Source organism: Cupressus sempervirens, chromosome 11 (assembly GCF_028749045.1).
Source record: "Cupressus sempervirens isolate cs-2001-9-10 chromosome 11, ASM2874904v1, whole genome shotgun sequence".
In the NCBI taxonomy this organism is placed as follows: domain Eukaryota; kingdom Viridiplantae; phylum Streptophyta; class Pinopsida; order Cupressales; family Cupressaceae; genus Cupressus; species Cupressus sempervirens.
This window is the reverse complement of record NC_143128.1, coordinates 596,699,671-596,717,945: the sequence shown is the minus strand read 5'-3', so window position 1 is coordinate 596,717,945 and position 18,275 is coordinate 596,699,671. Positions and strand designations below refer to the sequence as shown.

At 35.0% G+C, this 18,275-nt stretch overlaps 1 protein-coding gene across 6 annotated transcripts in view; it reads right to left on the bottom strand.

Annotated features, from left to right (window-relative positions):
* LOC149531084 (DNA-directed RNA polymerase IV subunit 1-like) overlaps window positions 1-18,275 on the bottom strand; it is a 179,863-nt gene that overhangs the window by 17,403 nt on the left and 144,185 nt on the right. For all 6 annotated transcript variants that reach the window (XR_016359176.1, XM_089811579.1, XM_089811582.1 and 3 more), the window contains 2 exons: window positions 12,550-13,064; window positions 6,782-6,893 (listed from right to left, as the gene is read on the bottom strand). Coding sequence is in view for 5 of the 6 variants with exons in the window: in XM_089811579.1 (XP_089667705.1) it covers window positions 6,782-6,893; window positions 12,550-13,064 (627 nt within the window). In the remaining variant the exon portion in view is untranslated. The remainder of the gene's footprint in view (window positions 1-6,781; window positions 6,894-12,549; window positions 13,065-18,275) is intronic.

The following is an 18,275-nucleotide window of genomic DNA, read 5'->3' as shown; positions in this document are numbered from 1 at the left end:
GTCCCAAATTCATAAAATAAGCAGTAAAATGATCAAGTGTGATGGGTTTATAGCGATTGATTGCATGAAGGGTGAGAAACTCAAGAACAAAGTGTCCTCGCTAGGTATGGTGGTGGTTGAAAGCTTGAAAACATCTAAAATGGCTACCCAGACCAAAAGTCAAGAGAACATGGAACCAGTAAGATTGATGGAATCTTGCATAGTGGATCTCCATGATCTGAATGAAGCTCTTAGTAAAGTTAGAGATAAGCTTAGAACACCTATGAAGGAGGATTTTGATGGGTACGGAGAGGAGATCATATGTTATCAAACTAATAAAAAGGAAGCAGCTAAGCAAGAGGACGGGGATATTGTTGATGCATAAGCCCTGGAACTGGCCTAAACATGGTTTATACGATGGTGACAACTTTCCTCAACATTTGGTGGCTAAGTTCCAAGCTGTGGGAATTAAGATGCCAGGACATCCAATAATCGAAACACCAGATGAAATGGCCAAGTTTGACAATGTGGCACAATTTAGTTTTAAATTCTGAGCAATTGATCAATAACAACAGACATTACAGAGAGAAAATCATCATACTTCAATTAACAAGCAAACTGCGATGAAGATTAAATTACTTGAGAGGACAAATTCTGGCAATAATGGTAACGCTCTCCTTGGACTTATGAAAGTTTGGTATTGGCATAAGCATATGGCTGGAGGGACTTGCTCTGAACAGCAAATGACGACAAGTTTTGTGCACTCTGCATTGTGGGCGAATTGGGAATTAGGGGCGATGCCTTCCTGTACTTGGTGTCATTATTCCCCTTGGACACCATTGCGCACACAAAGAATAGACTGAATCAAGACTAGAAAGGTATTTGGCTGCTTAGCTTAGAATATGGGCACCAAGTCGTTCAACCGCTTCTTCCTCCATCTATATATCAATTCTACTCTTGTATAACCAAATGTGAGATTAACATACACCCAATCAAATTCTAGATGAACCAAACAGGACATGAATAGCAATTTCTAATTCCCATTCATAATCTCCATTCTCATTCCAATTTTCAATTCTATATCTGAATTCCTATGCTAGCAACCAAACGTGCCCTTTAGGATTTCTCCCATTATAATACTATCATGAATAAACATGTTATTTGAATTGATAATCACTCAAATAAATAAAGCATACTCACCTTATTAGAAATACATTTATATATTACCTTATTCTTAGGTGTTTGCTGATGTTTAAGTTGTGAATACCATTTGGGTGGTCACTGGCCATCTGTACTTTACAAACCCCAGCCACATGGTTGCCTCAAATCAAAAAAAAGATTTATTGATTTCTTCTGCATTTAGTAAACCTTATAATTTATGCAACGTGTGTCCTTGTTGTCAGGCATATAATATTAAGTTTGAACAAGTCTCATGCAATTATTATCCCAAACAATATTAATTTATCAGTAACAATAGCAATCAATATAACATAAGAGTTAAATGTCTATTCCCATCTATCAAACCGTAGCCATAACGAAATAGGAAGTGTTGTGTGACTCTTATGTACTTGGCGGATGAAAGAATAGATGCCTGACTATGTATGTGTCCTTCGTCACATGTTGCTTAAAGCAAGTGACTTATCAAACATTGACATTCTCCCATAATACCCTTGCATTGAGATTTACCATATATTAGCTTACAAAACGGGTCTTGATTTAAATAAGTTGTAGGAGCCACCTCATTCATCACTGTCCAAACATTGCAAACATAGCGCTAAGAGCATATTACTACCATAATTCTACAGTGGATAAGTTATATTTGGTCACAAAGAAGCATGAGATCAAGTTGGCATGAAGAGACTTGGACTATGAACCTTTGAAGACATTCACCGTAGAGTACTAGACGGTGAGATTTATTACAAAATAAATCAACATAAGTCTCAATGTTAACCAATAAGAATTACATCAGCACATTAGAAAGATTTTTGTAGCTAACAAGATATAGATTAAGCCATTGCTACTTGGTCATAAGAGATTTATTATAAGGATCGATTCTCATTTCAATCACCAATAAGGATTTGATCTTTGGTTATTTTTCCCTTATAAATCTATTGCATGTGGAGTGATTGCATTGTTGGCTACCTGCCTTTAAATCTCAGAGGAAACCTATGTTGCAAATAGATATTTGATCATATAGGCAGTACAACATTTTAAATTCACTATTTTCATGAGTTCTCAATTCCACCTTGAAAATAATTAAAGCCTTTGCCTCCACCAAAATGTGGAATTCATCATATTCATATGGGTCTGGCTTTATATATAATTCTACTAAATCTGATTGTTTTGGACATAGTATCCATGCTTAATAGTATGCATTTCCAACTGTGCCTCTGATACCATGTTGAGTTTTCATAGACCTGCTGCAAATGTATTGAGCACTGCCTTATTAGGTATGTGTGTTCCAAATGCAACGCCCACTTATTAGGTATAGAGAATAGTCCATGAATAGATCACACAAACACACACACATACACACATTATATTAATTTTTCTCATATAACAATAACCTTATATCTCAAATATAAAGAACACACACACACATATAAAGTATATCTCATATACAATTATATATAGGTTTATCCAACTGAAGCTCTCAAACATCAACACAATCATGTCAGATGGATGGACAGATAGGAGGAACAGATCCCTCGTCAACTTGCTCATTGGTTCGAATAGAGGCACTATATTTCTGAAATTTGTGGATGCGTCGCACATAATGAAAGTTGCAGCTGCATTGTTTGAGATGTATGACACAATAGTCATATACTTATGGAGCCAGAGAATGTGGTTCAATTTATTACAGAGAATGCTTATACTTGTGTTGTTGCTGGGGAACTTTTGATAACCTAATACCCCTCTACGTTTTTAACCCCATGTCCAGCACATTGCCTAGATCTAACCCTAGAGGACATTGGAAAAATTACATGAGCTAAGGAGGTGTTTCAACAGGCTTAGACAATACCAAATTTATCTGCAATCACATAAGGGTTTTGAGTTTGATGAACCAATTCACAGGTGGCAAGGAGCTAGTTCAACTGGGAGTGACAAGGTTTGCAACACACTTCCTTGCACTACAAACTCTAGTTCATAAAAAAATTGAAATTGACATGCATCTTTGTTCAACTAAATGGATTGCACTAGACTTCTCAAATCGAGCAGATGGCATAAGAGGTGGAGAGTACATGTATACTCCCTGCTCCTAGAACACAATTGGGCAGGTGGTACAATTCTTAGAGCCTCTTGTAAAAGTATTGAGACTAGTGGATGGGGATAAACCCCTATGGGATATTTGTATGAAGCCATGGATAGGGCCAAGGAGGTGATGAAGGCTAGGTTGGAAAATGAAACAACGAGGTATCAGCCATTACGGGACATCATTGAGCGGATATGGGGTAGACAGATGCACTCAACTTTGCATGTTGTAGGATACTGTCTAAATCCCTCATTGTTCTACAACACAAAGTTCTCAAATATTGATGTTGAGATCACACAAGGCTTGTTCACGTGCATGGAAAAAATGTTTTAAAACCCACAAAAATTGAAAGACGCTATGTCACAGCTGCAAATGCATAAACGGAGAGAGGGTTTTCTCTCTCCTGGGGCTGCCTATTTAAACCTAGAAATTGTGAAACCAATCGGTGCACTATTGATTGCCAACACCATTTGTTGCTAATCTGGTGATCTCACCAAGTTGAAAGGTAGACCATTAGCATAGAGGCCACATGCAATTTTTTGATCAGCTGTCTCTTGCCTCCATTTTAAATGCCTTGTCCAATAGACCTCTTTGCATGTGGTAATTTGTATGTCATCTTCATTTTCACCTTCCACTTCCGGTATAGGCAAGAATGGACGTTTTGGAGACTGAAACAGAATCAATGGGCAAATGCATTTTTTTCCAGCTCTACCAATCTAAGCACTTTTATTTGACATTAGAACCAATTTATCAGCCTCTTCTTGTTCTTTTACAAATCCTACTATTTATGCAAGAGACAACCCCTTCTTATCCAGGCCTTGACATATCTCATCCCTTTACCAATAGGGCCCATAAAGATAAGTTTCACTCGAGGATGAGTTATTTTTTGATTTAGTAAACATATATGAAGTTCCAAATATATGCCCCACCTAGAAACTATGAAACTTCTTGTGGTGCATCTCCGTAAAGGAGATGCCATATCAATTTTGAATTTTTTGATTCTTTCACTATCGGTCATTGATTCAATTCTTTAAAAAATCATTAAGATACTCAAGAATAGCAACAAAAGCTTAATTTTATGCTTAGATCTCCTTTGTGGAGGCTATCTAGAACCCCACAAACGATCTTCTTTGAAAATAATCACCTACCCTTCAAAATGCCAAAATGGAGACCAAATGATAAGAGAGCAAACTAGGTAACAAAATGATATGTTTTAACAATGAATGGCCTCATAAAAGGTCAGTTGAGGATTTTTATAGAAGAAACTCATAACCTCTATAGTAATGCATCCATAACCACCCATAGGGGGTGGATGCCCTCCTTGTGAGCATCCGGACACAACCAACCTCCACATTCATGCCTAGATGCAATTGCATCTGAAAGTGGAGGGGGTATGCACGAATCTGGTATCTTACGTATTTTTTAATGTCTCTTTGAGAAAACCCTATGTGCTTTTGGGAATTGTTAGTATGTCTCATACTTTGTGGGGACAAAAGACCCTTGCAAGGAGGCATCTTCTGCACTAATGAAAGATCCAATCTAGAGGATCATATGAGAATCGTAGTTGAGCTTATTTGTGGAGTTTCATATTCAGTTTGGTTAGAGATTATTGCACATACAACCTGTGAAGGTCAAATGAAGGGAGATTTTGAGGAATTGCTTGTGGTTGATATCTTCCTTGGCTGTCAGTACCATCCTTGCATCTAGTTGTACCATTCTTGGGTATGGTGCTGAGTTATTGCAGCTTCCAATTGGATTTTGACATTGACTTTTTAACTTTGTAGTAGCGCATACAGTTCATATTGCATTGTCTTTCAAGTTTATCAGCACAGGAAGCTCTTTTTGTCCATGGCGTCTATTTCTAGGTGCTTGCTTGAGCTAGTTTAAAGTACAGTATCCTATCAAATTCAATCAAACTCTTTGGGTATCTTTGAATGGATTTGTAGCGTAATTTTATTATCTGGGTTAATCATATTTTCATGATGTAATTTCAGATCTGAAATTAATCCTAAAACAAATTCAAGTTTAAAACTTCATAAAAATCTATTGTATACGGAAGTTATTTCAATTGCTGCAGTATATTATTGTTATGGAAACTACTTATGTGTCTCCTATTTCTCTATACACTCAAATTGAAACCACTGCATTGCAAGAAAATTGCTTGACTGGACTAGAGCAAGTGTAAGAAGTGCAAAATATTGAAGCAAACAGGGCTACATATCGCAACTAGCTTAGCCAAAGAAGGTTGCTAGTGGCAACACAATTAAAACGTTCTCATGGACAAGACAAATACTAAAGAACCCATTCCCACATAGCATGCCATTAATGAGAAGAATGGTATTAGGGATGCCCAAACTACCATTACTAAGAGGGATTTGCTTAAAAATAATAAGAAGAAGAGAAACACCCACAAGCTAATCAAGAATGCATTTGAGATGGATCTTGCAAAAGCAATAGTACCAAATAGCTAAGCTCTTAACTGCATGGCTATAATGCTCCCTCTATTCCTCAGCTTCCTTTTTCTAACAAAGAAACAAGGCGGCTATGTTAACGATATGGTAGAGAAGGAAATTCCCATCGAATGATAGGTGAATTTCCTGGAGAGATAAGGATCAGCATCATTAGGGGTTACCACTTATCAATTGTGTCAGTTAGAAAGTTTTGTGGCAGTGTAACAGTAATATTTACTAAGTCATGGCATTTTTCCGAAGAAAATAGCTTACACAAAGATGGAAAGAGCATGCTTTAAATTGGGATCTTGGGATTATATTCAGTAAGCAATATGGTATTTGTAATGCTACTGAATGAATCCTGCTACATCCTTAAACAAAAAGTTCAGTTGTTATCCTTACTGTCCTAAACAGTTTTCTGTTAAGTTAATTCTTCTTACAATTCGTCTAAACCGTAAGAAGAATTAAATATAAACTCGCTGTCACGAATCATAATTTCAAAGGATGGTAAACCAATGATGTTATGATCTTTGAGTTTACCGAATGCAAGATAATAAACCAAAATTGGGGCTTTATACACTTTATGCAAATTCAACAAAGCATTGTTGAAATATATAATTTTAAATTTTAGGCATTCCTTGGGAACTGAAACAAGTTCTTCTTAAAGGAACATATATTTATGACAGCTTATAAATACTTTAACAAATTTGATTTCCCATATACAAACATCAATCTAATAATACAAAAATCCTTAATGTGTTTACATATTGTAAAATAAAACATGTGAATTTTTTGTAATATTAATATATTCACTTGTCAAAACTTCAAAAAACCTAATGATTAGCTAATTGAAACTAGGACACATTACCATGTATGAGGATAAGTACTAAATATGGGACTTCTCATAAATAATTCAAGCTAATATTCAAATTTCAGGAACATTATACTATGTAGATTAGTAGCATCCACAGAAGCAAAGAGATTCACTTGTGCCAAGGCAGAAAGGATTGAGAATAGTTTGATTAACAAAATAATATTCAACAGCAAGAAAGAACAAATGAAGCTGAAATAATAATCGAACATTGTTTTATTTCTATACCTTAATTTCTTGGACCCCACTTCCAATCTTAGCTGCACTTCGAGGATGGTATTGTAAGACGTTTAGAACAAAGTATCTATCTTCATCATCCAGAGTTTCACCTGCTCTATAACTATAAAATGAAGACAAAAGGCTTATGTCAGAAAAATCTTAGAACTCCCAAAATGTTTCTATATTAGGAATCTGAAAAAACATGTGGGTCTATATTCTTCGTTGATAGGAAAAGAACACTGTAAGACATTCAATTGATTGAAGAAAACCTATGCAAAGTGATTTGATCAATGTTGACCTTCATAATATAAGCTAATATAAAAGATTCAAAAACAACAAAATACAGAAGAAAAGAAAGAAAGAAATATTAAGGTTTGAGATGGTATTGTTTACTTTCAACAACAGTTTTGTAAGAAACTCGTTAACCCTCATTTAAGAAAATTATTCTAGAACAACTACCATAAAATTGCATAACTTTTCAATTCAACAAAGGAAAGTCATTCAAATGTATAATGAATCCTAGTAATATGGAACCAGCATTCATTTCTTTAAGTACTAGCTTTATTTTGACAATTACGAATAAATCATATTATTCAAAATCCGCACACATAATAATGAGAGGAAAAATTGCACCTGCAGGTTTTCAAAAAAACATCTATTGAGTTTGCTATCTTGAATTCAAACTAATTTAAAGATTTAGGAGACCCTACTAAAAGTGCCCTCGGAACTTACCGTCATTATCACCCACAGTGTTTTTACAGATCTCAAACTTTTTGTGCACTAGAGGCAATTACCAAGTCATATGGATAATCTTTTGTAGCACCATTACCTCTTTAGCAATCAAGTTATTAAGTGATTCCCATCTAAGCATTTTGGTGACAAGTAAAATCGATAATGTTCACTTTCCAGCCCAATAAATTAAGAGCAGCCTGTGGATGAGACTATATTGACAGAAACAATATTTTGTTCCCAGCTTAGTAAACTTCAAATTCCTAATCGTACCATTTTAAATTAAAGAAATAAACTGATTTTGTTATTTCTTATCCAATATACTTATAGATTATATATATGTATATAGATAGATAGATAGATAGATAGATAGATTGTGGTTCAAAAACTTACCATCATCATCACCCACGATGTTTTTATAGATCTCAAACTTGTTGTGCACTAGAGGCAATTACCAAGTCATATGGATAATCTTTTGTAGCGCCATTACCTCTTTAGCAATCAAGTTATTAAGTGATTCCCATCCAAGTATTTTGGTGACAAGTGAAATCAATAATGTTTGCTTTCCAGCCTAATAAATTAAGAGCAGCCTGTGAATGAGACTATATTGACAGAAACAAAATTTTATTCCCAGTTTAGTAAACTTCAAAATTCCTAATCATACAATTTTAAAATAAAGAAATAAACTGATTTTGTATATATATATATATATATATTGTGGTTCAAACACTTACCATCATCATCACCCAGAATGTTTTTACAGATCTCAAACTTGTTGTGCACTAGAGGCAATTACCAAGTCATATGGATAATCTTTTGTAGCGCCATTACCTCTTTAGCAATCAAGTTATTAAGTGATTCCCATCTAAGCATTTTGGTGACCAGTGAAATCGATAATGTTCACTTTCCAGTCTAATAAATTAAGAGCAGCCTGTGAATGAAACTATATTGACAGAAACAAAATTTTATTCCAGCTCCTAATCTTACCATTTTAAAATAAAGAAATAAACTGATTCTACTATTTCATATCCAATATACTCACAGATGATAAAATTAGATATATATATATATAGTGTGGTTCAAAAACTTGAACTCGGAAAACTTCGTAGAACTAGAACTTAACACAATCTTGGGACTCCAAAATAAAAAACCTGAGTCACTGGTTCAAGTTTGGTTCTAAGTGCGGGCTTGAAGAAACAGTTTGCCAGTGCGGCAAAATCTTGGAAAGGGGTTTGGGTTCATTTGGGTTTGTTCATACAAAAACCTGTAAAAATTAATATATATACATATTTACGAAGCCTAGAAGCATGAGTTAAAATTAGAACGTCATATAGTATCATAAAATCATATGATTTAAACAACAAAAACACCATAAACTATAAAACTTGTAATCATAGCATCGTGAATCGTGATCATACCATCATATATTTCAAGTTCAACATCAAAGATTCAAGACATTAAATTAAATTAAATTAAACCTGCCGAATGAAGCCACTGACACTCCCTTTTATTCTTTCTCCAAGGGTCAATTCAACTCTCATGAGCAATGTGGGATAAAAGATGTGCAATATAAAACCTATTAAAATATTCACTTATGTCTCCCTTTAGGGGCCTCTTTTGATTTGCACACATTCCCATAAAATTTAATATTATAGTAACACTTCAATATTTTACAACTAAATTAAATGTTACTTTAATAATACGTCAGGCATAAAAATATATTAGCTATCGGACTCTGAACAACATGAGTGATAGCTCGTCCGAAAGCTCTTGCCAAGGATAATCAAATCCAATCACCAAAATTAGCCTCCCCAGTGTCCTATTGACTTACTTAAAATAGTAAGTATGCCTAAGACTAAGTAAATTAACTTCGTTTTGGCCCAAATTGGAAATGAGTAGGCCAAAACACTCTAGGATCCCTTTAAACCCTTCGTTAGCCCTCGCGACCATGTAGAACTAGGCTAACGTGCACACACTTTGTCAACTACTAAAGTGGGGACATTACACTGTGCAACTTTCATATATATATATTTTGCTTATACCAAAATTTTGACCAAACAGCAGTTTGTTATCAAGTGTATATCAAATCCTTCATTCTTATATAGTGAAGCATTTATTATCATTAATTTTTTAATATATTTAAACTAGTCAAAAGAAACCTCTTGCAATTGAAGTGAGAAGTGAATTGTCCCCATTTCCTTACTTTCTTCAAAAGGGGATGATATAGTAGGGCCCCACCCCACTACCTATAGAATGGTAGGGTGGGTGGATATAGTGAATGGCAAATTCCCTCATGAACACCCATTATCCTATATCAGGACAGGATATAGGTTTTCTTCGATTCAATAGTTCGATTCAATTAAAAAATGATCTCGACATCAATGTGATTTCAACACCAATGCCAACACTGTTGTAAGCCAGTAGTTTGCGCAGTATGAGGGCGGATGGAAAAACGGTTAGCTTCTTTGGGCTAGGACCTAACATTCCAATAGTATCACCTCCGACCGAGCTAGATACCATCCTCTATCCAGGTCCCCTTTAGAATAGTAGGGGTTGCACCTTCTGGGATGTGCATTCACGTGGGAGGCGGGTATTTGCACATTACAATAGACAAAGTACGATTCATGCTAATGAGTTAGGAACCAATTTAAAAGGACTTAATATAGATCAAACATATGAAAGGGAAGTTACTGTGTTAAATAAATGTGTGTGTGTATGTTTGTTTGTCTGTCTATGCGTGTTCATTAAATATTGCTATAAATTCCTTGTTACTTATATTTGCTTGTTTTCGCATTCTTGTAAATACATCTTTCAGTACTGGATAGGTCAAAAGGTGTAATGTCCCCATTCTTAGTAGGTTACTAGAGTTGACCAGGTCAATTCACCATCGCGACCCTTGTGAGCTGACAGTGGGATTTTAGGGTCTTAGTTGTGTGGTTATAGGCTTTCCAACAACTTATGGTGTGTTTGGCTCCGTTTGAGGGACCTACTATTTATAGTAAGTCAATCTGTTGGTTCCAATGAGCACCGTTGAGTTAAAGGAGTTGGAGGATGCTCTCAATTTTTATTTCGAGCTTTGGTTTGAGCTCCAAGAATCTTGGAGGGAGCATCTATTTATAGTAAGTCACCCCATCAAGTTCATTCTTCATCTATCATCATCAGGATCACTTTGGTGTTGTCAAATTTTGATTTTGATACTTCTTCAACTTATTTCACAAGATGGGTGAATTATTATTATTCATCCAAATATGCTAAGGTTGTTATTTTTGTTGGTTGCCTCAGTATTATAGCTCGTTGGAACTGGGACGAAATGTTTTAAATCATGGGAACAAGAAATAGTGGCCTCAAGTGTCAGAATTTTAAGTTATGGTGGAAAAGGTCATTTTTGGAGCCAAAAGCAATTAATAAATTAGTTTATAATGGCACTTTATTATATTTTAATGTTGTATGTGGGAAGCTTCCTAAGTGAAGTTAATTTGAAAAACTTTGTGCCAATTGGAGATTATAAATATGAGCCCATTTGATGAGTAAAGCATCTAATTGATTATTTGCGTTTGTTGCCTATGAAGAGTTTCTGAGTTTGTAGATTTCTTTGCCCTTACTGAAGTATAAGGGTTTGGAATTAAGAAGTGCCTAGTAATTCATAGCTGAGGTATTGTGAATTAGTTATGAGAATTGTCTAAATTAAATTATAGTATTTTCCAACTGTTATTACTGTACCTAGGAATTCCATTGTGGGTAGAGACCTTGTGATCTAGAACGCCATTATTGTCTACTGTTTAGCGTGGTTATAAGAAGAATGTGCTGTGGTTTTCATCCCTGTATTTGGCAGTGATATCAGACTTTGTGGAAGGCTGCAATCAATTATTGGAGGGCAGCAATCAGGTTTTAGAGCACCTGCGATTGTTCTGAGAGGCAGTTGGGTATCATTGGAGGCTGCCATCCCTTTCCTAAGACAGCATTAGGCATCAATACAGCCCTGGAACCAACAATTAGAGACCTGCAATCATTAATTAGTTGCTTGCAAACTCAATTTGAGGACTGTGTTTCATGTGAGGAGCTCACATTTACTGTTGCGATCAGCATTGAAGAATTTTGGAGTAATCACAGGTTCCACACTATGTAATTTTGGAGTAATCACAGGTTCCACACTATGTAATTTTAAATGTCCATTGAGTTCATATAAATAACATTGCAATAGCATTTTGATTTCAGAACTGGTTGATTAGTGAATTGTTAAAATTTAGCATTGTCTTTTCTTTACCATTATTTATATTCAAAAATTCAAAACAAGGGATGTCCCATTAACACTACAGCTCAAAGGGAGTTGGCATAGAGTGGAAATGTTCACCAAGTATTTGACATATTGCCAATCTATTAATTCAGTAAAAGAAATTGGTGTTATAAAGTCATAGCCGGCAAAGGGTTTTTACAAAGAGCAGAATCGTGTTATTATTCACATCGCTGCATCTAAATGAGTTTGTGTGTGTGGGTGTGTGGGTTTGTGAGTGTGTGCGTGCGTGCGTGTGCGCGTGCGCGTGCATGCGTGTGTGCATGCGTGTGTGTGTGGGTGGGTGAGTGTGAGTATGTGTGCGCGCGCGCGCGCGCACGTATTCATTAAATATAGCTATAAATTCCTTGTTACTTATATTTTCTTATTTTCACATTCTTCTAAATAAATCTTTCAGTACTAGATAGGTCAAAAGCAGAATTGTGTTATTATTCAGATTGCTGCATCTAAAGGAATGTGTCTGTCTGTCTGTCTGTCTGTCTGTTTTTCTGTGTGTGTTCATTAAATATAGCTATAAACTACTTGTTACTTATATTTTCTTATTTTCACATTCTTGTAAATACATCTTTCAGTACTGGATAGGTCAAAAGCAGAATCGTGTTATTATTCACATTGCTGCATCTAAGATTTACCCAAAAGCAAAATAAAAGTCACCTACCAAAGACACTACAAGCATAAAAACATTGTTGATATTCTTAAAAAGATGTAGAATTTTGTTTCATAAAAGAGAATTGCAGAATATAGAGTAGGTTGAGACCTCTCGTGAAGTATCCTTCGCAAATGATCAAACAACAGTGCTATGAGCTTCCATGGGTTTGAGATTTCATGAAACTTTCGTCTGATTGGTACTTCTGAAGGTTGATTATCAAACGCTTTTTCCTTGCATTGTTGGGTTTCTTGATTAACAGAATCATTCTGCATTCTCACACTGTCTGGCTCAAAACCTGGTGGAAGATCTTGCTCCATTTCTTCAATGTCATTTCCCAAATTGCAGGTGCTGCTGTTTTTTACTTCACTATTTTTGACGGATTGTTGACTGGTTGTTCTGTAAGTCTTTGCAAAACTTGGTTGGAAACCATATTCTTCATTTTGATTCTTTGGTATGCATAAGTCAGTGAATGTACCCAACAATCCATATATAGACTTGACGCTTTCGGTCAGGTCCATGTGCTGAAATTTTTCCACTGAATCACCTTGAGATCCCAAAACTTGATCATTTCTAATTTTGTTCAGAAGTTCACAAACATCTGTACTCTTAATAGGTTCCAAATTCTGCAGACAATGCAAAAGTTGAAAAAAGATTAAATACTTCAAATAAAATATTTATGTAACACTGCACGAATGAAAATCAAGTCTTGACGATATGAAGTAAATTCTTTTATGGTTTTACCATTCCAGTTCAATCATTTTCTTCCAAACAGAACAAACAGTTAAAAGAGACCAACCAGATTAATTAACAAAGACAAATTCTATGTTAACAAAAAATACAAACACCTCTGCCCTCCCCTGGGGAAAAAAAAGTATTGTAGGATTTTGAGGAACTTTACGTTATAAAATAAAAATCCAGAAATTTTATTATAGGTTATGCCAGAGCTAGTTGTAGACATGTGAAAGGTCACTAACACCAATTCTCATACCATCAGTCCCATCTCGATGCCTAACAACATTTGTTCATTAAATAAGTAGTTAATTTCATTTTAATTTCTCCACTCCATCAAAATAAATTTGAATAAATATTTTTATTAGTTCATAAGTTTAATTTTTAATCAATCTTAACAAATCATTTTCCACACAAATAGTCTAAATAAATTAGACAATTATTAATCTACAATATTCTAATATAAAAAAGCATAACAAACCAGATCAGATTAGTTAAAAATATGTAAAAAGAAAAATTAATTAACAAATCAAACTCAATCAGCTAACTATTTAAGCAAATTAAATTGACCCATTAAATCCATAAATAAGCTAATTAACTTATAATAGTCACCATCTATCCGGCATCTATATGCACAAAATCCTACACATGTGAGAGTGCACCTAGGGAATCTATTCATGAATGACCATATCTAGAATCTGTTGACCTCACTTGCATCTTCAGCAAAAAGACCAAAAGACATGTCAAGTGTTGTCATTGATGGCCAAGAACATCTATTTGGCAAAATTGTGACAACCAGTTAGAGGAAGGTGCAAAAGAAAGAAGTCTAGAGTTACCGGTCTAGAAACACATCGGCATACACTGGCACACCCACGTTAGCATAAGGAATTACATATGGATTAGAGCTGATCCAAGTCATCAACGTGATGCGTCACCAGCGATGTGATAGAAGATAAAAAGATAGATGGCACAAGTAAACAAGGACGTCAAGCCGCCATTGGCTCATGAAGAGATTGGCAGCTTTGCCAACTGTTAGCCTTAATTTGAGTTGCCATATTTTAAACTTTCTCTGGTTTCTTTGAAGTCCGAAGTCATACATTGAACAAACCATCCTCGATCTCATATCTTACAAATATCACCAATCCTTGAATATAGAGATTAATCTTGTGATGTCTGTCACTTCAGCCCAACAAGAGGTATGAAGGTTTTGGTAATGCATCATGGCTTTGGTTACTTCTACAATTGTCCTATTTTTTTTTCTACTACTCCATTTTGTTGAGGGTTGTAAGGGACAATAAACTCCTTAATCCCAATATTATTACATAAGGTTTTGAAGCTATCAGAGATGTCTTCCCTTCCATTATCTTATCTTAGGGTTTTGGTTCTTTTACCCAACATATTTTCTACTAGAGCTTTGGTTTCCTTAAACCTCATAAGGACTTCATTAGAATCTTTACATTTCAGAAAATATATTCATGTTTTCCTAAAATAATTATCTACAAAAGTTACATAGTACAAAAATCTTCTTAAAGAGGCTACTTTCATAGGTCCACATAAATTTGAATGAATAAGTTCTAATACATCTTTAGATTTACTCTCACTACTATGAAAGGTGCCTTCGGTGTTCTTTCCCAAGCCACACCATTTGCAAGTTCCTTTTTGTTCTTTCCCCACTCTTCTATGTCAAATCTCACATGTACTAGAAGATTCATAACTTAAGGCTTGAGAAGGAGAAACAAAAAGTTTGTATAAGCATCCATGTTGAACTGCTATAGTATGAGCTTTCTTGATGTTTGAATTCTCGAGCCAAGCTAGAACTTTACCATCCATGAAGGTAATTCGATATTCTTTGTCTTCAAGCGCTGAAATAGAAACCAAATAACGTTTGATAACTGGTACAAATTATACACATGTTAGTTATAGAGAGATGCCTAATTTTAATTGTATAGTGCAAGTTTCGATTCCTTTCACAGGGTGGTTGGAGTCATCTCCATTGGTAACTTCCTCATCTGAATTTCCCATCAAGCTATCTAGGTGTTCTCTAAATCTTATGATATGATGAAATGTTCCACTATCTATGACCCAGGTATTAATGGTGGTAGATACTTGGCTTGACAAGGCTCAATAATATACAAGTCTTTCAAAGTCCTTATCTAAGCTCATCTTACAAACTTCAACTAGGAAGGCCTAAGGTTTAAGCCTATCAGGGCACTTCATCACAAGGTAACTATATTTGTCACATCTAAAGCATTGTACTTTGGACATGTTCATTATTTTCTTAAATGAGCAGTATTCATGGGAGTCCTTTCCTTTCTTCCATTTGAAATTTCCGTTCTTCCCCTTCTTGTAAGAGTTAGAATTTAAGACTTGAATCTCTTCATTAGAGGTGCTAAAACCAATGCCTCTTGTGATCAGTCTTGACTCTTCTTGAATGGAGTCAGTTTTTAAACGATCAAACTTAGGAAGTTAAGATCAAGCACTTATCCCTTGTTTGAATCCTTCCCAAGATGTAGGGAGCCCATTGAGAGCCACAATCATTAACTCATTACTATCAATTATGTGGTCAATGGTGGATAGTTGATCTCTTAACTCCGTTAACCTTATTAAGTAAGATGTGATCGTTTCTCCATTGTTTATCTTTACGTGTTGGAGTAGTTTTAGACCAAGAGCTCTGCCTGTTTTATTTATCTCATATATGTTATCTAAGGTTGTGAACATTTGATATGCAGTATCTAATTTTGAAATAATTGGTACTATGTGATCCTTCACTGCATCCAGTAACATCTTTGTAGCCTTGTTGTTTCTTGTCCATGGGAGTTTCTCATAGTCTTTACCAAGTACATCTATAGCTTTCTCCACAAATGTGTTCAATTCATGTTCCCTTAGTGCAAGCATAATTCTGAATTTCCAAGATACAAAATTTGAAGCTTCATCAAGCCTGTCCTCAAATCTAACACCATTTGCCATTTTTGCTGAATATAAAATTCTAGAGAATTTAGTGGTTGTTTGTTTGTCTCTCCTCATAAATCTGATGAGATCTGCCTTATACTAGCTCTGATACCATGTTAAATTTGATCAGATTTAGAGTTTATAGAATTTTAAATTTTAATCACTCCTTTCAGATGTATATACTGATTATATATGATATGTTGAGCACAAAATCTTAATAGTTTTACTTGGATATATATTAATATAAATGTCACATGAATATATATTGATCTGCTGAGATCATAAAATGAATATCAATTGCGTGATGCTTAGGTATAATTAGAATGCAATACTGATCTGAACTTTAGACATAATGCAACCGATATACTTCATGTATATATTGTTGTGTCTTCCTTAGAACTTATAAATGTTCTGTACTTCACAAGATACTTTGATGGATCATCATATATATAATTATGTATAATAGTGTGGAGACATGTCCCCTGTACAGACATAGTTCACGTAGAAACATGTCTCTACTTGAGACATGTCCTATTACCAATCATTAACTAATTGCAATCAATTTAAATATTGAATATTGATGTCTTCGCTAATATTCAATACTTCTGATTGATTCATATTATTAATGCCAAAGTTGATATACATTATTGATTCACATAATAGTCAAGGCAACGTCCATATTAAATGTCGACACCATATTATGCTTGACACATATTATCAAAAGCATGGTATCATATCAATATTTATTATCAATACCCGGCATACCAGTTCATCAGAGATCAGTAATCAGGCACATACATGGATCAGATCAGAAAGGGCTATTTATAGCAGGCACTATTATTTTAGTTCAATGGTGGTACACATGATATGTGTGCATAGTATATCTAGCATATTGTTTCTTTTTTGAATTGTTAGATTTGTAATTTATTCATTTATTCTCCTAAGGAATCCTCACTTGATACACCCCCTAATATGGATGGAAAGAGCCACAAGACCAAGAGGGATGGGTTATCGGCTCTTGGGCCAAGAATAAAGGATTAATGCATTATCATTCTTTCACCACATACACCTTGTTATCCAGATGGCAAGAGCTAAATGAGGCCAAGAGGGATAATAATTGGCTCTTGAGTCTACCATAGAGAGTTAATGGGCTATAGATCTCTCATTAGATACACCCCCTCATCTGGATTACAAGAGTCACATGAGGCCAAGGGCGATAATCATTGGATCTAGTGCAGAGGGTATACGGATTATGGAACTCTCATTAGATACATCCACTCATCTAGATAGTGAGGGCCACATTAGGCCAAGAAGGATAATAATCATCTCTTGGATCTAATGCAGAGGGTTAATGGATTAGATCTCTCATTAGATACATCCCCTTATGTGGATGGCAAGTCACATGAGGTAAAGAGATATAATCATCAACGTTAATGGATAATGGATCTCTCACTAGATATATACCACCATCTAGATCGCAAGAGCCACATAAGTCCAAAAGGAATAATAATTGGCATTTGGGTCTAGTGTAAAGGGTTAATGGATTATGGACATGTTACCAAGTACAACCCTTTATATGGATGGCAAGTTTCACAAGAGTCAAAGAGGGAATAATAATTGGCATTTGGGTCTAGTGTAAAGGGTTAATGGATTATGGACATGTTACCAAGTACAACCCTTGATATGGATTGCGAGTTTCACAAGAGACAAAGAGGGATAGTAATCGACTCTTAGGCCTAGGGTAGAGGATTTGTAAGGCCCCTTGGGCCTTAATAAACCCTTAGTTGCAATAATCTATGTTTTACTATCTCTAACAATGAAGATATATTTTGTGGATTATATTTCAATGATTTCCTAACATATTGCAGGATGCGAACTAGGTACAGAATGTTACTTATTCTATTCTACTTCTTGTTCTACTTGGAAACTATGATTTAAAGCAAAAGCTAGGGCACTTACAAGAAAGGACATTACAATTCTTATGATATAATACTGTCTGCTCTACTTCTAATTTAATATTGAGGAACATGCAATTCTAGGTCTAAGTTTTAAATTCTTATTGCTGATTGTTAATTACTAATCATTGGATTAAGTTATTTCACTTTTACATATCCTAATGCCTTTGATTTTACTTATCCTTGAAATTTCCAGTAGTA